This window comes from Chionomys nivalis, chromosome 9 (genome assembly GCF_950005125.1).
Source record: "Chionomys nivalis chromosome 9, mChiNiv1.1, whole genome shotgun sequence".
Classification (NCBI taxonomy): domain Eukaryota; kingdom Metazoa; phylum Chordata; class Mammalia; order Rodentia; family Cricetidae; genus Chionomys; species Chionomys nivalis.
In genome coordinates, this window is record NC_080094.1 from 27,051,126 (window position 1) to 27,074,123 (window position 22,998).

General features: G+C 46.1%; 1 protein-coding gene across 3 annotated transcripts in view; it reads right to left on the minus strand.

The window, feature by feature from the left end:
- Syndig1 (synapse differentiation inducing 1) overlaps nucleotides 1-22,998 on the minus strand; it is a 157,391-nt gene that overhangs the window by 55,145 nt on the left and 79,248 nt on the right. For all 3 annotated transcript variants that reach the window (XM_057781377.1, XM_057781379.1, XM_057781378.1), the window contains exon 3: nucleotides 9,459-9,596. In XM_057781377.1, the coding sequence (XP_057637360.1) occupies nucleotides 9,459-9,596 (138 nt within the window). The remainder of the gene's footprint in view (nucleotides 1-9,458; nucleotides 9,597-22,998) is intronic.

Sequence of the window (22,998 nt, forward strand, 5' to 3'; positions counted from 1 at the left end):
GGCCACCGCAGCTCCCTCACTGTCCCCTGTGCTCTTGTGTCACTTGCCTGGGGACACTGAGGTAACCCAGTCTTTCCATCTACTCTGTCCTTGTCAGCAGTCTCCTGGTGTGGCCCTGTCTCCTGTTCCCCAACTCTCTCAGCGTTGGGGTACTTTCTTTTCCATTACAGCAATCTCCTAGCTCTCAGAAGACAATCCCCCCAACTCCTAGCAATCTCCAAGCTCTCAGAAGACAATCTCCCCAACTCCCTGCCTGGAAAGCTGTGGCTCTCAGGTGCAAAATTAAAGCTTGAGCTGATGAAATCAGCTAGCGCTTATGGGGTGCATTCAGCCATAGGATCCAATTTACTCTAAATCTAGTGATGCTGAAGAGTAATAAACTCGAGGTCAGAAGAGGCAGACAGCGAAATGCAAAGGGCATTGCCCCTGAAGACCTGTGACTGTTACATATACCATCCAGTGTGGGAAGCCCATGGCCTCTCACAAGATCTAAGCCACAATATTGAACAATAAGAAATAATAAATATTTCTAAGCCTGTCTTTGTACCCAGGCTTAGAGAGGTCAATGTATACATACGTCCCCCCCCCCTTTTTTTCCCAAGAGAAAGCAAATAGGTGATAGTTTCTGAAAACAACCTGTCAGTTTCGGTTTAGATGACTGAGGGAGTCCAAGGCAAATAATCCTAGTAATCAAAGGAGCACCATGGAATGAGGCGAGGTGCTAACAACCTGGACTGCTGGCTCTCAGCATCCATCTCCAGCAGTGCCCGGCTGTGCCTGACCAGGGTCTCTGCTCTTTTCCTCATGAAAAAGACACCCTGGGTAAGTCAATGTCAGCAAACTGTTTCTCTCCACTGCTTCTTGATGCTGTGCTTGCAGGGGAATTCTCCCTGCCTTTAAATGCTGAGCCCATTAGGGACGATTCTGGTTTGTTTAGAGGGCTCTCGGGTCCCACCTTGTCTTCTTAGCTTGTAGTCAGTCGGCTTTCTACTACAAACAGTGTGCCTTCTCAGGCCAGCCTCCTACTTTAATTGCCTCTGTCTTATTTCCAGGAAGGAACTGGAGGACCAAGGCCTTAGCTCATTTAGGAATAGTTTCACCTGACCGCAACAGCCTACTCCTTCCTGGAGAACAGTTTAGAGAACACACTGGTTATGCCTCTAAAGCTCATGAGGCCCTGGTGGTTTGAGTGCTGGCTGCCCATTGTGTTTCACTCAGAGCACGGGGTGGCTGGATTGGTTCTTTGCTGGATTGGTTCCTGCACAACTATGTCTGACCCCCTTAGGTGACTTTGTACTTAGATCTCTACATCTGCTACAAACAACTGCCTTGACTGAGCAGGCACAAGAGGCCAGACCTGGCTTGCTGTTTCTCTGTATTACTGAACTTTTTCTTTCTTGGCTTTTGAATGAGAAGTACCAGGGATTGCCAAATTTCTTACATCATTCAGCCCCAGTAGATCGCACTCAGTTATCCAGGCAAATTTAAGCAACACAGCTTAAATTTCAATTAGCACCAAAGGGGATGGGAGTTTGAGTCATAGATAATTGAAATCCACCACATGAGAGTTCACCAATTCACTAGTCTAAATTCAAATACTGATATTGGAAAAGGAGGATATTATTCATTTGTATAATTTAAAGAGACAGAAGAGCAGACTCCTGCTTTGGGTAGTGGCAGACTAGTAGTTTTTCAATAGATCGTGTCTAAAAATATTATAGAGAAAATAAAAGGCTATTTTAGCAAGCATCAAAGAAATAAGATGAATGGTTATAAGACCAAGATTAGGGAGAGCCAGGAAAGTAGACGTGTGGGGACACTGTTGCGTCATCCATAGAGGTGCCCAGGAAGGTGTTTTTGCTACTTTGTGGGACAGGAGAGAAACAAGTTTAAGTCTAGAAGCCACAAAAAATGGTGACCTTGGAAAATCAGTCACTGCCCTGAGATGGAGGACCAGAGAGCTAAGCAGTGGGAGGTCAAAGAAATGAACCTTGCTAGGAAAAGTCCGTAAAATACCTGCTCACTATGACCAAGAAATTGATCAAGAAGAGAAGGCTCAGAAATATGGGAAGGTGAGTGGAACATAGAAAAAGCCTAATTAATCTGAGAAAGCAGAATCAGAACTCTTAAAACTCGTCAACAGACGAACCCAAGGTTATCCTTCTGGGGATGGTTTGGCAGAAGTTGAGACATGGAAGAGGGGGTTATTGACTAGAATTCCACACCAGGGGCTCAAAACTGCAGTGACAACAGGATATTCCCAAAGACACAGAACTGAGAGGATTTACCACCATCAAATTCACTAGAATGGAAACCCTAAAAATCATAAGCAGGCAGGGCACTAGCTCTATCAAGTGGAGGGTCAAAGATGCTGTGAGGATGAGGACCAAGTCAACTGGAAGATGAGGCCAATGCAAACAAGGGCTTGTGGGATCAAACAGTAACATTACTGCCTTCAGGAAGCATTTGCGTCTTTCTGTTTACCCATCCATTCATATATCTGTCTATTTAGAGCCAAAAAGAAGACAGGGGAAGCCTAAACTCATATCGTGAAAGAGATTAGTGAAGTTGATGATCTATACGGAACTGACAAAAGTCACTTTCAAATGCCTTATCAACCTATCATTCTTCCCAGGGGCAAATCAGCTTTTCTTCTCATGTTAAAAACCTGACGGATGAGGCACTTCCTCCAAAACTCCCACTCCCAGTCCCAGTGTTCTAATAACCACACATGTCCAGTCACAGGCAAAAGCACAGGCACAAGTGGCATTATCTGACTGATGCTCTATGAGGAGCTTTAAAACACAGTTACCAAAACTAACGTGAGAAGAAAAAAAATCCAACCAGCCTTATCAGCATTAAAAAATTAAACCATTAATTTAAAGTCCTCCTGACAACAAAGTCCCTTCCTAGGCACAGAAGCTCCTACCCCTGAACTTCACCTACCATTAAAATAGTCGAGGATTTGTTTCAAACCAAGCTGCAGAGAACAAATGAACAAGGAACTCTGCAAGCAGCATACCAATGGCACCAAAACTCAATGAAGAAATTATAAGAGGTAATGAGGCAAAGAGAAGCTCAACAATTCTGTAGGGAGTGTTCTACAAACGCAAGGGAGCTCAATGCTTTCTAATAGCCCGTACGCTTGCCACATCGGCACAGGAAAGAAGAGCACTCACAGATTATTTGTCATTGGCCCAAAATGTTTAGGTACCCGAAACCAATCCATGACTTAAAGACAAAGTGCCTAAAGATCTTTCTTAACAGTGAAATGGTGGCAATTTCCCCTTAGAGATGAAAAGAATGCCGTGGAGATCCCACAGGCTTTTGTGAGTACAGTAATGGGTAGGCAGAATTAACATAGTAAAAATGGCAATCCTACCAAAAGCAATCTATAGATTCAATGCAATTCCTATTAATTAACATTAAATATTACCCTATTTTTATTCATAACAAACTTTAAAAGCCACAGCTCTGTCCATATTCAACCACATTCAGCTGCTGTTTCTCAAGTATGTGTGCATCCTTTTAACTGAAGTGTGACAGACCTCAGAAAGTGCACGAATCATAGGTGTGGGTAGAGCTCCAGGAGTTTTCAGTGTGTTGCCAACAAGAGATCAAGAACTAGAATGCCCCAGCACCCATGGCGCCTTCCTGGGTGCCTGCCCAGAGCCTACCATTCTGTTTTCTGTGGCATGGTTCCCTGAGCATGGAAGGGTTCTGTCTCACACCCTCTCGAGTCTATTCCTCAGACTGCCCCTCCCTCCAGTGCCCACCCACCTCCTGACTGCTCCCTCTGATGCTTAAGGTTTAGTTCTTGGCTTTAGTCTTGGCTCACATTTGTACCCAATCTTTCCCCTGAACCCCAAACTACACATCCAATCTACCTACTCTGCATGTGCCTCTCTTCTGTGCCAACACACTTGCTGAAGCCAAGCCAAGCCCCCACCCTGCTCCTTTTACATGCTTGCCTTCCTGCAGCATAATGTCCCTTCTCCAGGGACTCCATCCCTGTCTCTTCAAGTCACAATGCAAACTCAGAGGTCATTCTTCCAGAAGACATTCCAGCCTCTCTACTTTAAAACCCCTGGTAGCAGGAGTGGTCCAGCCCCACTGGCTTTCTTCTGGATTATGATGACACCTTTAACTTTGGGACTCTGATGCCAGCTGCCTTCTGCTGTAAAACCACATGCCTCCTCAGACCCAAATCAGAGTCTAGCTCATTTTGACAGATAAAGGTCTTTGGGTCTACCTGTACAGCCATACCTGTTTCTCTGTCCTGGTTTCCAGCTCTCACCTATAGGAGTCTCCTGGCTTTAGTCATACCAGGTCATTCTTCACGTGTGCCAGACTGGTTCCCATCACAAAGCCAACACTGGTTGTCTCTGCCAGGAAGGATATTTCTCAAGAGCACCTCTTGGCTTAGGCCTATGGCTTTGTCATGAAATGTCACCTCCTTAGCAGCCCTTTCTGTGACCACGCCTTTAAATTTTATCTCCCATATCCATTTGCAGTGTTATCTTTCTCCTGCATAATCATAATCCTCTGGTTTTATTCTTGTTTTCCCTGCCTGACTTCACTGGAATGCCAACTCTATGAAAGGGGGGTTTGACCCGTCTTGTTTACCACAGCACCCTGGATCAGAGCTGACACAGTCTCTGTGTTCAATAGATGTAGGCTCCTGGGTACATTCCAAGGAGATGCTGACCAGCTCTGCAGGACCCCTGTCCCTCCAGAAGAAGGTTCTCTTTCCCCTTCATTTTCCTGGTTCCCTTAGCTGTCATTATTCATAAAATTTCTAAATTTGTAAAATTCCACCTCCCATTTAATTATTGCTGTAATATTGTCATTAGTAAAGGAAATGAAATGAAATCAAGGGCATAATGAATGTCTCAAAGAGAACGCTCCGCTAGTCACCTTGCACACGCGACCTCAGGGCTTGTGGCGCAGATCCAGACCCAAGGCCCCTGGGGACTGTGTCCAGCTGCAGCTTCAGGTCACCATCTGTTCCAAGGCACAGTGCTGGGCCACAAAGTCAAACACGACCATGTTTCCCCTGGGATCCCCGTGCCACACATTCTTCAAGTGGGCTGCGGGGGCAGAGGACCGAGGAGGGAGCCCCGTGATCCTGGATGTGTTTGGATAAAGGGGTTCTGGGACAGCAGATTCTGTCTTAAGGGATAGAAGCACCAGCGTTTTGCCTCCTGCACCCCCATACTTGCCACCTTTATGAGATATGGAAATTGTTTTAATCCTTGAAAACTTTTCCATTTCGATGGAGATATTAATTTTTCACTTTTAGACTTATTGGAGGGATTAAAGAAGATAAGCGTGGGCATTAACTAGCTTACAACAGTTACTCAGCAAACTGAGATTTATTTTTACCCTTAGTATCGTTTGGAAACACCAGCTTCTCACTTAATCTGCAGTCCATGCCTTTCTCTGTGAGCTGGCTTGCTGAGCCGGCTCTCATCAGGGCCAGATGACACCATGAAAATGAAGTGGGCCGCATCCTTCACTTGCCGGCCCCGACTCTGCATCTATACCAAGTCCTTTGTTACAGCCCAGGGCACAATGTTGCCTGACAGGTTTCTTGCCAGATTCTCTATCCTCGACCCCTCTCCCCCAGTTTGCATGCCACCTCTCTGAGTCCAGGCTCAGCCACAGTAAGATATATGTGATCCCAGTCCTCATGAGGCCACACGGGTAGACAGCAATCTACCTGAGCTCACTGAGTGGACAGCTCACACTGAGAGCTTAAGAAATCAGCCAGCAAGCTTGTCAAACTGGGGGAGAGGTTCCCTTCCCAGGCCTCACAACAGAGGAGCAGGTCTGTGCTGGGGAGGGAAAGTGTGGTCCCAAAGCATTCTCTTCCCAGAGGGACCAGCGTTTTAGCAGGGGTGCACGGTGGCATGTGGTCTCTGGCGCATAGTGAGTGCTCTATGGCAGTTACTCTTGCTGTCTGTCATACAGTTAGTCTGATCTCACAGCTGTAGGAATCCTGGCTGCTGTATGTAGCCACCTGCCTGCAGATCCACAGTGCTTGGATAACTGTGGGGCCCAGCAGGGCACCATTGTGCTTTCTGTCCTAGCTGCCTCTGGGAAATCTCAGGTGTGGCAGTTATTTTGATGACATGCTGTGGACCAGGAAACAGGAATGGAGGGATTGCCCATATGCAAGGATCTCAGATATGTCTTAGAAAAAGATGGAACCCTTGCCGGGCGGTGGTGGCGCACGCCTTTAATCCCAGCACTTGGGAGGCAGAGGCAGGCGGATCTCTGTGAGTTCGAGACCAGCCTGGTCTACAAGAGCTAGTTCCAGGACAGGGTCCAAAACCACAGAGAAACCCTGTCTTGAAAAACCAAAAAAAAAAAAAAAAGATGGAACCCCAAAAGCACAAGTTTATAAGCCCAGAACAGTGATTCAATCTTTTTACCACTGACTGATTTAATCAGCCCCCCTGATTTGCTTTCCTAGAATGGCCCTGTGTATTTCTGTCACCTGAGAGTTGCTTGACAATAGGTAGGCACAGGTGACTTGCCAGTGGATACACTAAGATAGGTTTAGTGAGAAAGGAAAAGAAACAACAGCAAAAACCAACCAATCAATCAAGCAGAAATAACTGAAGTCACATGTGGAATTCAAAGACTTCTTGGGAGCACTTCCACAGCCTTGGGGAGCCTGTCTTTAGAGTAGCACTGTGCTTGGCTGTAGCTCCTTGGAGGCTCCACAGCTGAGCACTCTGGGCCTTGAAAACATCTGTCAAGAACCTCCAGAGAGAGCAGTCACCGGGCTTCTACCTCCAGGCCCCAAGATTAGAAGTCCCAGCTGGCAGTGTGCAGGCCAGTGTGCCCAGGCCAGCTCTGATTCAATTTAGAGCTTGATTCTGAGGGTGTCTGTTCTAGTCCGTGCCATGCACTCTCCTCTCGGCAGCTGCCTGCTCTCAAAGAGCCTGGAGATTTCTTCCCTGTCTGCAGTTTGGGTTGCAGAGGCATAAACAGAGTGCACAGCAGCCTTTGGGCCGGGCAAAGGCTCTGGAAAGTGTTTGAGTATGGAAGCCCCATCTAGATAGGACTTGGACACAGGCCCTGCAAAGGAGACCCCATCCAGACAGCTCTAATGGAAACAGCAGTAGCAGAGCCCTGGGTTCCACAGCAGGGAACTCATTCTCTGAATGCAGGGCAAAGCGAAGCTGGGGAGGAGGGAGAGGAGCTGGGAGCACCTCTTCCTTCTCTAGCAGCACAGACCCACCCCTACCCACTGCAAATATTTTAGTCTTCCTTCCAAAAAAAGAAAAAAGAAAGTCACTAGAAGTTGGTACAGAAGGTACAGTTTGTATTTCCTGCCGAACAGTAACAACCATCTTGACCACCAAAGGTATTAAACTCCTTGAATCCTGAGGCTCAAGTCTAATAGGTTCTTACCATATAAAAAAGAAGCTTGATTTCTGAGACGAGACTGAATGCTGTAACACCTTTGGTACAAAAAGGTGCTGGCCACAACTCACCCAGCCTACAAGAGGCAGGGGCTTCACTGAAGGATAAGTGAAGAAGCAGCTTCTGGTGTGGACACACAGGGCACCATTCCTTGATCCACGCCATTTATCTAGGGTTCCAGTATTTGATACCCTGGGAAGAGGTGACACCTTCCCCTAGTGAAACCTGAGGTAAAACACCAGTCCCATTTCAAAACTTGATGTCAAATCTAAGCTCTGGTTTTTCACGTGTTGTTGCCTATGCCCCCGCATTCAGGAGGGCAGAAGAACCACATTCTTCTTATTCTAGGACGACATGGATATGAAATACAGGATCCTGGGTCTAGATGCAATTGGTAGCATATTCAGTTCATGAGTTAGATCCACAATGCGCTTGCTAGGTGAGCGGCTGGCTCTTTTCACGTCATTGTCTTGGCCCCGCCCCTCTTTATTAGTAAGACTTATTGTCTAACCCAGATTTAGGGTGCTTCTTATATAGGCAGGAGCAGACTGGACTCGCCAAGAATATCTCACAAAGTCTTTCTCAAACCCTCACATACCCTTATGGGCAGTATGGGCAGTGCCTGTGGAAGCCTTGGACGCCAGGCTCATCTGAGCCTGCCTCAACTCACAGCTGCCTGGGCCCGGGCATCTGGCCTTCTGCACAAGTTTATACTGTTGATTACAGTCATGGGGTGTAACATTCATAGAGCACATTCACAAGAGACACCTAGACAGACCTTTCAGGTCAGGGCTGGCCCTTGAGCAAGCTCTCAGCATAACCTTAGGGGTCCAGGATCACCCATCTAGTGCTTATCATCCAGAACTGAGACCAAAGAACAGCACAAAACAGGAGCTGTGCCCTCTGCTCCACCCTCCTTGTCTGACTCCATATGCCTCCCACCCCCACCCCACAAACATCCTGTCCAGTGTACCCTCCCTTCTGTCTTGAGGCAATTCTCTGTGTCTTAGTTTTTGCAAACAGCAATGGTCCTCAAGAGGTCCTCAGATCTTCCTCTTAGGATATTAGAAATTGGAGGCAGGCAGTTGGCCATTGCTGGAGCCATGCTGGTGCCAAAAAGGGAGCTAGGCAGGGCTTCCCTCACCACACCAGGTCAAACTTCATCAACTCAGAAGCCATCAAGAAGTAACTGCTGGTTCAGGCAGGAAAGCCATGTTCAAACAAGGAAAAGGCTATTTCAAGTATGTCCGTGAGAGTTTGCAGCCTCAGCCTGGGAATCCTGGAAGCCAGTAGGGGTATCCTGGCCTCCTGCAGGGGTCATCTGCCACCGGAAGAACTTCCAGGAGCACTAGGGCTTCTAGCACTCTGCGCTACCCTGGGCTGCCTTTCTCCCTGCTCTGGTTGGGACAATGATGGTAGGTGGTGGCGATGGTAATTTCATGCTTTAATTAGTGCATATAAATGCCTTTCCTTTATGAGTAAGAATATAAAAGCTGTCTCTTTGCTAGGAAAAACCTAGCAAATGCATTCCAGTGGGATGCTGTATAGTAAGATAAGCTGAGAATTGGTACCTTAGTGTCTCCCACACCCCATGGATCCATGGGCTATTGGAGACCAGGCTCTGTTATATGAATATTTTACAACAATGAGCCTTTGCCAATGAAAACAAACTCTGTTTCCTCCTTTCTGGCTACGTTTAGTGTTTATAAAGGTATCTCTAACCTGGACCAGATGTTTCCCTACAAATGACACACCAAATCTCATTTTAAGGTCAAGCCTCCAAAGGCCATCTGTCCTCTGATAGGTGGATGCCTGCTTCGGTCATCAGTTCTGTTTCTGAAGCCAGTATCACCTCTACAAGGACAAAGCTGAGTGACCAGGAGGTAAGGCCACCTAACAACCCTGCTTGACGACACCCTTCATGGCAGACAACGGCCAAGCTTCCTTGGCTATCCTTGGTCAAGGTGTGTTTGTATGAACATCACCCTGTAGTGTGCATACCCAGCTACTAGAGGCCTTACCTCATGGGACAAGTAGAAGGCCGCAATGCCCAAAGGCCAGAAGCAGCAGAGCATGGAGAAGACGCTGAGCCCCAGGTGGTCCCGAGGGGGCATCATGAGGAAGTTGTCCTCACTCTCTGTGTCGCTGGAGTAGTCACTCTGCAGAGACAAGGGGAAGGGCGGGAGGGAGTTCAGTGAAGGAGTAACGGAATGCCACCTGGCCGGAGCAGGCCCTGCCTGGCTGCTGCTCTGCTGTTCTTGCTGTTCTTCCTACCGTGATCACCAGCAAGTGTGAACCTCGAACAAAAGGGTAGCAGTGGGGAAACCTGGCCAAGATCAGGAAAGCTAAAGGCCTTCCCGTTCCAAACCTTGTCCACAGCGACACAGTAGGCAAACGCTTCAGAAAAGAATTGTGATATAAGAGGTCCTCAGCTCACCATGGTTCAACTTAGAGCTTTGCTATTGTTGTTGCCGTTTTGTTTTAGTTTATCATTGATTTCTTCAGGCATTAAATGAATTCTGACATAGAGGATAGCTTAGACTTATAGTGGGTTTATTGGGAGGCCAGTGAGGAAAATCATATTTCAGAGATCTTTGGGACCCTAGTGTATGGTGGCCTAGGAGAATTTCAGGAGACATGACCTTCCTGTATCTTGCTGTTTGTGCGCAGCACATGGTGGGGCTAGTGTGGACAGAGGGAGGATGCTGTCTCTAGGTATGCGCAAGTTTCCTTTGCTGCTGATCCGAGTCAGGATGTAAGGGACCCGAGTGTTACCCAGATGTGCAGCCTCCCTCGTGCATCTGTGACAGCTGTTCTGGGAGCAGCTGCCTGCAAATGCAGCTTTCTCTTCCCTGTGATACAGTGGCGCATGGGACTCTCACAGACCTGGTGAGAATTTCCTGGGAATCTGATGTAGGTGCTTTGGTGGGTGGGCTGGGAATATCAGCGAGAATGATTCCAAGACTTCAGGATAACCACTGCCTAGCTACCTCGTGCATGCTTGCTTCCCAGATCTTGGATGGACATCCTTTGCTAGTTCCACTCCCGGAGGATTTTATCTCATCAAAGCACATGCCCTTTGTGCCGACTCATCAAAAAACAAGGCTGCCTCCTCCAACTGTTTATCTCACACAAAGATGAAGCCCTAGCTTGCTCCAGACACTGTTTCTAAAAACAAAAAAGAAACAGAGCATCTCTTCTTCAAAGGGCTCATTATCATTCAGCTCCTACCCCAGCTGGGAGAGAGAAGCTTGACAATGTACTATGGTGCGTGGCTGTGGGGTGATTCCACTTGACACCTGCCACACCAGGCTAGCCATCGCCCACCCCACCCCCCAGCAGCATGGAGTCACTCATACACAGATGCAAAAATCCCCCAAATGAAAATGATGCTGTTCATAATTTTACACATAAAACTGCTGGAAGCCATAGCCGCCAGGCAGACCACATAGCATTGCATTGAGAGGTCAGGGACTCTGAGTGAAAACTTGGTTTCTGTGTAGTTACTAGAGAAAAGAAGCACAGGGTGTTGGGATCACTCACATAACAAACAAGGATTTCTTCGGGTGAGGAAGAAGCTGATGACGCACTGCCCACATAGGGCTGGTTCTCCCCACCACACACAGGCAGACCTGAGGGGCAGGGGTCCCATGCTTCACTCCCCAGAGCAAAAGTCATCTCTAGAGGCTATAAGGCCAGCTCCCTATTATGGCCCTGTCCTGCTGGTCACTGTTGCTCTCTGCCCAGGTATGAGTCTTCTGCCTGGTACAGCATCTCTTCCATGTGTCTGGGATTGCACAGTGTCCCTTCTACGGAACTACATCTGTGGAATTTCACTTCATTTTATTCCGTACACATCTCCCATATGGTCTTCAGAACAGTAAAGGAAAATGAAAATTACTATCATTATGGCTATCTGAGATGGAAATCAACACAGCCAGCAGGGATGCATAATTCATGCAAGATCCAGGGACTGCACTGTCCAGGCCTTGCATAGCATGGAATCACCTATCAGGATGAAGGAGGCGCTGTGCTCAGCCTGAATGTTGTCACACAGTGCCTCTTCACATACAGACCTGTCACCTTTAGCTCTATTTCCTGCTGAAGACTAGTGATGTAGAGAGGAGGTTTACGGCCACAGCTGCACGTTGACTGTCCTGCTGGAGGGCCATCTCCGCAGGAAGTGCCTGAGAGTTTGGCCTGTGACAAGTCCACCGGGGTCTAAAGAGCACTCTTGGAAGTCAAAGGTCATCCTTCTTCTTCCTCTAGACCTTCACCTTCTTAAGCTACAGACCAAAGTTGCCCTGACGAGAGCGGAGGTTTTGGCTCATGGGCAACAAATCTGTGCCTGTTTGTTTGGATTCTTAGCTTTCAGGTTTTGATGTTTAGTTTACAAAGAGTTCTGTGCTCCTGAGGTCATTGTATCTCATAAGGACTCTAGAAATAATCGAACTTTTATTGCCATTTCTGTTTTATAATGGGCAAAACAGTGGCTGGGAAAGGTTGACATTCTTGCCAATCGCCCCGCTCAGCCAGCTCTTCACTGTCTATTCCAGGCTTCGTGTTATGCTTGAACTCATAGCCAGCTGCACAGAAAACACTTTGGTCACCAGGGACTCTGATTATCTTGCTTCTTAAGTAGTGTGTGCCAAGATGGTTGTGTAGGCATGGCAGTAGCCACAGAGATTCTGAAATGTTCCCATACAGACAGGATAAACTCTGCTCCTCCACAGCACCCCAAGCATGCCAGGACTGTAGGGGCTGGCTCTCCTGTCTCTGAAGAATCACATCACTGTCCCTATGCTGTGGAGAAATGGGTTTCAGGAGAAATGGGTTTCAGAAGAATACATATTTTGCTGCTTCTTAATTGAACCACACACAGAAGTTACAGAGTTTTTCTTGCCTGACACCAAAATAATTAATCATCTTGATTAAAATGGATTTTCAAAATTCAAGAAAAATTACAGAGACGATAAGAACATCCTGCCTTGTAATCCTTCCTTTGCTCCTCGGTCTGTAGGATCCTGATGGGTTTAAGTGGTCATGGGCATAGAGCCACTAAATGGGGAGAGGAGATACAGCTGGCCCAAGAGACGTGCAGATTCCTACGCCAAGGAGATGCAATATGCACCGCCCACGCAGAGGAGACTCAGCTTGTAGGGCAACTGTCTTTTAAATCCCTTTCCTAGGTCACTGTCTGGAACATCTGCAGCAGATGGGGAACATTCACAGAAGTTCAGGATTCATGAGATGTTTCCTTGCGAGCTGTAGGAAGCAAGGCAGAGGCAAGTGGACTGCTGGTTCTACAGCCTGTGCCCGTTGATTGGTTGCTCCCCTGAGTGACATATCTCCCCACTGGGCTTGTGGGTCTCAAGTCTCATTTTATTTATTTGTTTTATTGTTAAATAGTCTCAAGGTCAGGCTTTGTTGCTCATCTTCCCCGAGTTCCACACAGACTGCAGCAATGCGAGCAAGTACTACTGATTGTTTCCAGGGAGCAAACTTTGATTTAGCTCTGTTACTTGAACCCCCTCCAGGTGTCACCACCAGTGTGGGGTCCTGGAGTCATCCTTCTTCCTCCACCCGGTCATCTGGGCAGAAAGGACACCGTTTGGTCCTAGGAGGCACTCTGGCTGGGTTCATTATGCTGAGCCATCAGCTGCTAGCCACGCAGACCTATGCAAACCTCAATCACTTAGAATTAGATACAACCAAGAGCTGGCTCCTGGGACTCAGTACACATTCTGTTACTCAGAAGCCACAGTGTTCAGTATCATCCATCTATCTATCTATCTATCTATCTATCTATCTATCTATCTATCTATCTATCTATCTATCTATCATCTATCTATCTATTATCTATCTGCACACTTCTCTCATGTACTTGCATCACCAGGGTCTCCCCGACACTGGACAGACTGTCTCAACCTTCCTTGGCGGAATCTTCACCTACCCAGAAATTTTCAGCCATGTTGCTGTCTACCAACTGACTTGGTCTGAGCTCCTGGCAGGCAGAGATCCCAGGTGACACACATCGCTGGCACAGGGAGGACTCAGTGCACCTTTGCTGGATAGAGACTCCCCTGAGGCCTTAGTCAACAGAAACATCAACTTCAGCTGAGAAATGACTCCACCAGAGTGGCCTACAGGCAAATCTGCGGAGAATTTTCTTGATTAATGACGATGTGTGTGGGGTGCCCCGTCACTGAGGGTGGTACCACTCTGGAAAGGTGGACTTGGGCTGTATAAAAACCAAGTTGACTGAGTCCTGGGGAAGAAGCTAGTAAGCAGCTTTCTTCCATGGTCTCTCTTTCAGTTCCTACCGTGAGGTCCTGCCTGGTGGTCTGGAGTTTATGAAATAAAAGATGAAATAAATCCTTCCCTCTGGCTTTTGGTCATGGCGTTTTTTTGCATCAATAGAAACGAAGATCAGATAAGGTCCACGTTCCCTGCTTTACTCAAAATCGGGTGACATTAAAATCCATGGCATCCTGTCTAGCCCTATTGTGTGGTACCTGCAAGGCTCAGAGATCTGGGGTCTCACAAACACAGGACACAAGGAAGGCCCATTTCAGGACATGAGTACAATTGTCCTAAACAATACATAAACCATCTTGGGTGTATCTTAGGAGTATGTGTTTAGTTTCTCCTGTTTGGCCCTAGGTTCCCCACAGATTAAAAGTGTATCTGCTTCAAGGTGGAAGCAAAGTAAACCTGCAGCAGGTTGAGGAAGTAGCTCAGTCTAGCATGAACCAAGCCCCTGAGTCTGATCCCCAGCACTTCACAAACAAAGCGTGGTGGGCCATTTTCCTGTCTGCATATTGGGTTCCCAGACAAACTTTTATAAAACAAGTAGCACTTAGTAATTGACAAACTTTGGAAATGAGTACATTAGTGAACCACTCAGAAGCAAATCTATTTCATTTTTCCAAGTGGCATCTAGTTCAATGTTCCTTAAATGATGGTGTATTCCTTGAGATGAAAGTTTCTATGACTTTAGAAGACATTGACCTGATTGAAATCCTGAAATATGAAAATACTTTTTAAATGAAGAAGTAAAAAGTAAAGTTAACTTAGAAGGAAACCAAATGAAATGCAAGTGACATGAATGTCTCCAAGGGATGGGATGGAGTGACCTGAATGTCACCCAAGGGATAGGATGGAGTGACATGAATGCCCTCAAGGAATAGGATGGAGAGACATGAATGTCCTCAAGGGATAGGATGGGGTGACCTGAATGTCCCCCCAGGGATAGGATGGAGTGACATGAATGTCCTCAAGGGATAGGATGGAGTGACATGAATGTCCTCAAGGGAAAGGATGAAGTTCCTACTGCCCACTGTCCAGGCTTGTCTTGCAAGAGATGAGGCAGAGTGTCCTGTCATCTCCCTGCCTATCACTGACAACTTTGAGCCAGACAGAACTGAAGCATGCAGAGAGACAGGAAGAGGTTTAAGCAATGGTTCTCAATCCGTGGCTTGCAACCTCTTTGGGGTCCCATATCAGATATCCCCCATATCAGATATTTACATTATGATTTATAACAATAACAAAATTACAGTTATGAAGTGGCAACTAAATGATTTTATGATTGGGGATTATCACAACATGAGGAACTGTATTAAAAGGTTGCAGCATTAGGAAAGTTGAGACCCACTGAGTTAAGAGGATGTGGGTAAGGAAAGAAATTTCACTGGTTGTTGGGAAAGGATTGCTGCACTACCCTGCAAACAGGGTTGTATCCCTGTTGCTGTTGATCCAGTGGCTTCCAACACCCGAAGAACATGTACCAGTAACCTGTGGAATGACTGACAGGATGCTTGCTAGTGTGTAAATGTGGAGCTGAGGATGAAGGCAAAACACACTGCTGTGTTTCTCACCACCAGGAACAGTGCTTTTCCCCCCAATTACTCATATTTTGTCCTGCTTTGGTCCTGTTCCTCTTGGCTGCAGCTCTTCAGATCCTAGCTCCTACTTTCTCAGCTCCCTATTAAGATCACATTCCCATGGATCAACATGTTTTGTATGAGATTTCAGTCCAGCCTATAAAATGTTCGCTTAGCCTTTTGGAACAGGCTCCAGGTCTTGAAGAGAGCTGTAAATAATTGTCATCCCCACCCACTTGTGTCAAAAACATCTGAAGTCACTGTGCCAGAGACAGGTTCCTCTGGGGAAGACTGTCATGAGAGGGGCTCGTACATGCAAGGCAGTGGTTAAACGAGAATCTTCTGTTCATAAGCATTTGTTCTGGGTAAAAAGCAAACCCATTTTTTTTTTTTTTTATTTGAGAAGTGTCTCTAGTTAGCATCTAAGGATGGCTAAGGCCTTTGGAATCTGTGATGTTCTGAAACCAGGAGTCAAAGGATGCAAAACTCATTCGAATTCACCCCTTGTGTGGCTTTTGGTAAGTCTTTGGTCGGGGGTGGGCAAGATGATAAGGCATACAATTATGTGAGAGGGCTATTGCTCCCTATGCAACCAATGGCTTGGTGAGGATAAGAAGCCCCATTTCCCTCTAAGATAATGTTTCTGCCATTGTTCCTGAGGTCTGTGCGTGCTTAGTGCCCTGGGAAGGCAGCTTTGGGAAGTGCCGTCTTTAGACCCATCTTAATGCTGGATCTCCAGGGTTCCTGGCGTCATTTTCTTGCAAGGCTTTGGTGCTGTATTGGTTACTTTTCTTAATTTTGTGAAAAAATAACTGACAAGAAGCAAGTTAAGGAAGAAGAGGTATAATTTGCCTCCTGGTTTCAGGAAGTTGAGTCTGTGATGATGGGGGGGAGCGAGGTACCTGCAGTGGCTCTGTCTATGATGGCAGGAGTTCGAGGTCATTGCGCCCTAAGCCTTTGCCCACCAGGAAACAGAGAGCTCGGTCTGGAAAGAGGCCAGGCTACAGTCTTCCAAAGCTCTCCCTCCAGTGACCACTTCCTCCAGCTAGTCTGCCTCCTACAGGTTCTGCAGACTCATTTAACAAGGCCACCAGCTGATGTGTCTAAGCATCTGAATCTGTGGAGATATCTCACGCTCAAGCACTCACATGTATGTTTCTCAGAACTCATGTGCTATGAGCTCCATTTCCAAAGCCATCTGTCAATGGCAATAAGAGTGGAAACCAAGTCTGGCTGCAATGTCTGGAGCTGGGAATGACTGGAACTAGATAAGCCTTGGGGTGGTATCCCCACTGGATCCTGATGGCTTTGTAAGGTGAGGAAGAGAGCAGAAGTGATCCATACGCTCCCTGCCTTTTGCTGTGGGATATCCTGTATTGACTAGGCTTTCTGCCATCAAGGTGTTCACTGTCAGATGAAGCCCCTCTGTTTGCTGGTGCAGAACCGAAAGAAACAAGCCTGCTTTTGTCAAAGCCTTGTTTTCATGGCATGGTTATTAGCCATAGAGGATGAACTAATGTGGAGGAACCCCCAGGAAATGAGGTGGGGTGAGAAGTGGCGGACCAGCAGAGACTGCTGTCAGTGCGGGAGCAGTACAGCCTTCATGGGCATCTGGAACCTCTTGCAGGAGTTACAGTTGTTAGCATCTTGGGGGATAGGTTCCCCATCAATTTATAGAGCAGATAAAAGAAGAGAAAGTCTTCAGGTGAGTGGAGGTCAGGCAGGGAACCTCACGGGCAAGAGTGCTACCTCAGAGAGAGTGAGGAGCTAAGTGCACCTCCTCAAACCCTGTGGAGAATTGGGGGTTATTGGATACCCCCAAACTTCAACTAGGGTACCACAAAACTCAGGGTAACCTGGAGAGATGAGGCAAACATCCAGACCAAGGTCAGGTGGGATGAAGAACCATCACCATTGCCAAGAAAATGGGTACAGAGGAGAAACACAAATGTGGTTGTAAAAGCAAAATCAGTCCAACCTAGACTTGGTGTAAAGGACACTGCATGATTCACATAAAAGTGACCAGGACATAGCAGGAGAGCAATGTATGTGGAGTCAGGTACCCCAAAAACCCAGGACAAATGGCTGACTGTGATGCCTATTACCACACCAAACTGCACGATCACTGCAGGCTCACTCAAGGCTCATGGACCTCTCAGCTCTTCTCACCACACCCTCGGCTCTGAAAATCAACAGGCCAGGGGCTGCCCATCCCTTCCCTGTTCCTCTTTGCTATACAAACCTGCCATTTCTGCCACCTGCTCTCTGCTCTCTTGGCTCTCTTGGTCCACTTACTCTTCTTTCTTGTACCTGTCCTTTCTTTTCCTCTCTCACTCAACCCCCCACACCTCTCTCCTTTTCTGGCCTGGTGCCCTCTCTTACAGGGTATGATAAAATCTTTCTCCTCAGTCATACTTTGTGGTCATGTCCTCCTTATATTCATGTGGCAATGGCAATGTTTTGCATGTCTTGTTATGAACACTAACTCATGGCACAATGTGTTAGCCAGATTTCTGTCACTCTAACAAAATACATGAGATAACTTATGAATAGGAAAAGTTTGCCATGGCTCAGTTTTGAAGGTTTCAGTGGGGCCTGTAGTGAGGAAGCATATCATGGCCAACCACACTCACTTCTATGATGAGCCAGAAAACAAAATAGAAGGAAGAGGGGCAAGAGGAGAAGAGAGAAAGGAAGATAGGAGAGAGGGAGAGAGGGAGGGAGACAGAGAGAAGAGAGATCAAGGTCCCATTGTCTTTTTTAAGGAACACCCACCAATGACCTACGGGCTTCCTGCTAGGTTCCACCATCACACAATACTGCCAGAATGGGAATCAAGCATTTCACACATGGTCTTTGGGAAATACTAAACATACACAACAAACATCAGGCTTTAGGAAAAAAATGAGATTTCAGTTTGATGGTCCTCGACTTAGTGAAGGATCTACATGCAGAGGAATCAGCACACGCAAAGGTCGGCATGGGCTTAGGACTGTGGACAGTAAGAGGGTACAAGCATAAGGTGAATGGGGTAAAGCCTGCATCTAGCCCATGCCACCAGCCAGCCACACCCTACTGCGTGAGAAAACTAGGCATACCCTACATCAACATAAGTAATAGGGAAATACTCAGAGGGTTAGTCTATAGGCTGTTGACACAGCAGATAGACCTGCATCATTCATACAGGCGATTCTTCATGACATGTAGTGATCACATGTATATTTTCTAAGACAAGTGCCTATTTCAGATTTCAAACTCTAGTTTGTTATGTTTGGGGAACTTAGACCTTAATCTGCCCTTTACTATTTTTAACTGGTTTTACAAGGAAAGTTGAAAAAATACCCCATCACATAGGCAGGGACCCTGTTTCCTCACCCCTCCTGGAAATGTTCCCTTTCTGAATGCAAAGTCAAGAACAGAGAAAAGCTATAGGCAAGGCAAGTGACCTCTGTCACAACATGTATCAACCAGCCCCATTGTTCTTCCAGATGGTGCTTGACCAATAAGGTTCTCTGGCATTAGGCCTGAATTACAAGACAGTACAACTTCTTTTAGTCTAGTCTGGTGATATCAGTCAACCTTGAACACACTTCCCTGTGACATTTCACTTCCTCTTCCTTGATGAGGGACCTTAAAAGAACAGGCTCTGTTCTGTACAGGCTGAAGCTTTCACTTCAGACCCCACCACATCGCCAAACTTGAACAAGCCCTGCCTGGAGGCTGGCTGAGCAGCTGTGTTGTTGCTGAGACAGCACGGGATTGGGCTGACAGGATGCCAGTCAGTGCGACCTTTAGGAAGCAAAGCTGTCAGGATATAACAAAAACATGGATTTTAGTCTCTGGTCTCACAATCCCAATCCTAGGAATTGATCTGGAAGATTACACAACAGAAATGTAAGATGCAGGAGCACAAGAAGCTTCATTGCAATGTTATTTGTAGCTGCAAAATATTGGCAACAGCTAAACTTGAATATTAGTTCCATGAAGAGTGTTGTTGCATGACTCTCCCTAGATAGATGTAAGCAAATGTTTACACGTCAGAAAGGCAAATGGCAGACCAAAGAACTGACTGTACCCAACTCTAGCTTGGTGAACCAATGGGCTCATTGGACTAGTTACTAACAGGAGCATGGGGAGCACACAGGCAGCCGAATAAACCAAAAGCCCACTCTGAATGGATGATGACTCATAAGGCTGCACCTCTGGGGCTCCCTGTACAGTCTACAGACAGATCTGTTGGCTGGAGCGTCTTTCTCACCAGCAGTTGGTATTGCTTATATGACCTTGGCCAGAGGCTCTGTGACTGTCTTAGCTTCCTGAATCTTGTAAGTTCTGTGAGCAGTTCCTGAGTCATATATTCCTCCATCCTCACTCCAGGAAGGAGTGTTCCAGTTTTGAAAGAATAGCCACAGGACAGGTGGTAAAATGAACTGTGCTGTGGCCCTACAGGAGGACATAATGAAGCTTGTAAGAAAATGATAGATGAGACCAGAGTGAATATTAATAAATACCATATCCGTAGAGAGATAGAAAAGCACACAAGCTTGTAACTCACGACACTTGCTCCATATACAAGGATGGTCACACAGAATATCGTTCCAAGTGACATCGAAGCCATCTTAGTTTATGTCACTCCAATTTATGATGCTTGCACAATGAAATTTCCTAATAGTGTCTTTTATGAGATACATCTAGTTATCAAGTGTGTGAAAGAACATGTATGTTGCTGTGTAATACACACATTATATACAAATCTATTCACAAATATTACAGGGATCACAAGTGCTGGACATTTGTCAAAAGGTGCTAACATGAGCACCTCCCTGCAAATCACTCAGAGATTACCAAGCAACATAGTCCTGTGCTCAGTGAGAAATTTGGCAGGTACCAAAGGAAGAAATCAGAATTACCCAGACTGTTAAAAGGCAAATAGATGCTATTGTCATCCTGACTGGTACCATTTTTATAGATTAAGATTTATTATACAGAGTCAAACAGACAAGCCTGAACTTACAGCTGCCCTGCAATGTAACTGCTAATTTCCTAATAATTATATTCCTAGAATATGTGTATGTGCACACATACATGCATGTATTTGCATGTGTGTAAATATAAATATTTTTCTACTTATATTTAAGAACAAAGAAACATCACAACTGCAACTTACTTCCAAAGAGCACAGAAGACAGAACTTGTGCATTAGTATTGCAACTTTTTTCTGCTATCACCTTAAACATAAAATGTCAAAAGTCTCCTCATAAATGTTCTATTTCAGTAGGAAAATTCCACTTTAAATTGAATTCTTTTCCTTTGGGGATTAAGTATTGCATACAATTTTTTTCCTTCTTCTGATTGTGCTTTAATGGAAATGCTGATGTGGATGCTACTGGAAAAAAATGAAAAAAAGAAGAAACTGAATTCCTTTTTATGACACATGAAAATGGATTCAGCATTGCAATCTGGTTCTCATCCTGTTTGCCCTTTTTGTGTTTCCATAGGGAAACTACTTCGTGGGATTTGGTACACACATCTGCCCTTAAGAACATAAGACATCAAATGCTTCCAACAGATGATCTCGAGCCAAGCAAACCAAAGAGGGAGAGGGCCTTGGGGTCAGGATGGTTTCTCAAACGACACAGCAAATGAGCACCCAGTGCAGGGCCACCAAGCAAACAGCTGCTGGCGCATCTGGAAGAGAACTCGTTGTTTAAGTCACAGGACGCTGGTTGAATTCTCAAGCTCTGTAGCCCAGCAGCTCCACTAGTGTGAACTAGAAGGAATCTGCCAGAAAACCAAGACTGTAACTGCAGGGTGCAGGGTAAGGAGTACGGGCTGGGAGGTACAGCAGCCAAGCAGCAAGCCAGCCCCCGCTAGAACTCAGGGCAAGCTTGGGGAAGGTGAAACTCATTTATCTGCAGCTAGCATCTTCTCAGTAGCATTCTCTGTGTCCCTGCAATGGATAAAGATTATCCCAAATGCTCTGGGAAAGGAACACCACAGTGCCCCTCCCCTCGCAAGACCATTAGCCATTTCTACCCCTGTACCAGCCCTGTACAAAGCCCAGGTTGCCAGCCCCTTTATCTGGGATGAGGATCTCATTGCACTTGGTCCAAAGCAGGTGAGCAGCAGATCCCCACCTGAGCAGCATGATGCCAGTTCACCATCTCCAAGTTCCAGGTACCGGCCAGCAGTACCAGCTCTGGAGAGTTTTAGAACTTGGTATCTACATCTTTGCAACTAGGAGGGAAGCCAAAATTCAAAACATGGGAGCTGGAGGATCCTGTCCTCCAGCAGACCCAGATGTGGTTCAGCCATCTTCTCTCTTGGCCCCGTGTCCCCAGCTGACCAAGGGTCCACACATACCACATGCAAGAAGCACCTACAGCACAGGTGGGCACTTTCGCTCAGAGAATTATTTTCTAAGCCAACAGCTGCTTCTGCGAAAGCGTCAATTACAGCAAATCTTTGTGTTCATCAAAACGGCTGTGTGCTCTGTGTAATTGGGTATCGGCCGTTTTAAACAACTCTCTGACTCACATTTTTCTTAGGTGTTCTAAAACACTCTGAGATTTAAAGGAAAGCATTTATTTAAGGTGTCTATTTAGTTAGAATTTGAAGACTATAGAATAATATTAGAATTCATTAGTTATTGCCATATTTACATACATTTGAGTGTGCATAAATTATTTAAAGTATATAGACTGTATGTACTTCGAAGTAATACACAGAAATATACATACTTTGAAATAGTATATATTCACTTTGAGATATAACATGTATATATATACACTTTGAAATAATTTTAGACACTCATACAAATTTTAAAAATAGAACAGAGTTCCTGTAGAAATGGCAAAGATAGAACAGAGTCCCCACATGCCCTGACTTATGCCTTACATAACCACAGTCCAACGATCAAAGCCAACACAGTGACATCGACTCAGTACCTGTGACTCAGTGCTAGCCTGACGGCAGCCACCTGCTCTCTAGTGTCCTCGGTGTCAGTGGTGACGCTTCTGTGGATTCAGGTCCTCACGTGGGTTTATGTAACTACCAGTAATCAAGAGATAGAAACTGTCCGTCATTTCCAGGAGCCTGCATCCTCTTCCTCTTCAAATCACATCCCTGCTCAGTCTCAGCTCTGAACCATTCTTGAACTATTGTCTGCTCTTACGGTGATGACGTTGGGCAGTGTCACACCACATCACACAGCACATAATCTTGTGAGACAGGGCTTCTACAGTTAGTGCAACACTCCTAGGAGACATCCAGGTATCACTCTTTCCCTCTTGCTGCATAATAATCCATGGGAAAGAAGTACCACAATGTGTCTATCCATTCCTCCTCTGCTTCTGTTTTTACACCATTCAAAGTAAATATTACGGATAGATTTGTTCAGAAATTCACGTGGATGTATGATTGTATTTCCTCAAACATGCACATATAGAAACCACTTAGACAGGGCTAGTTTAACTTTATGGGAAGCAAACTGTTATTCGGAGTGGCTGCAGCGGGTTGCATTTCTATCTGCAGCTGTGAGTCTTGCAGAATTGAAGGCTCTCCGTCTCCATCCAAGACCCCACCAAGCTGTCCTCAGTGCAATGCTCTAACTCTCCCAAGGCACCCCCAGCCTATCGTGGGCTTCATCGTGGCTGGTTACGACTATGAGGTTGTA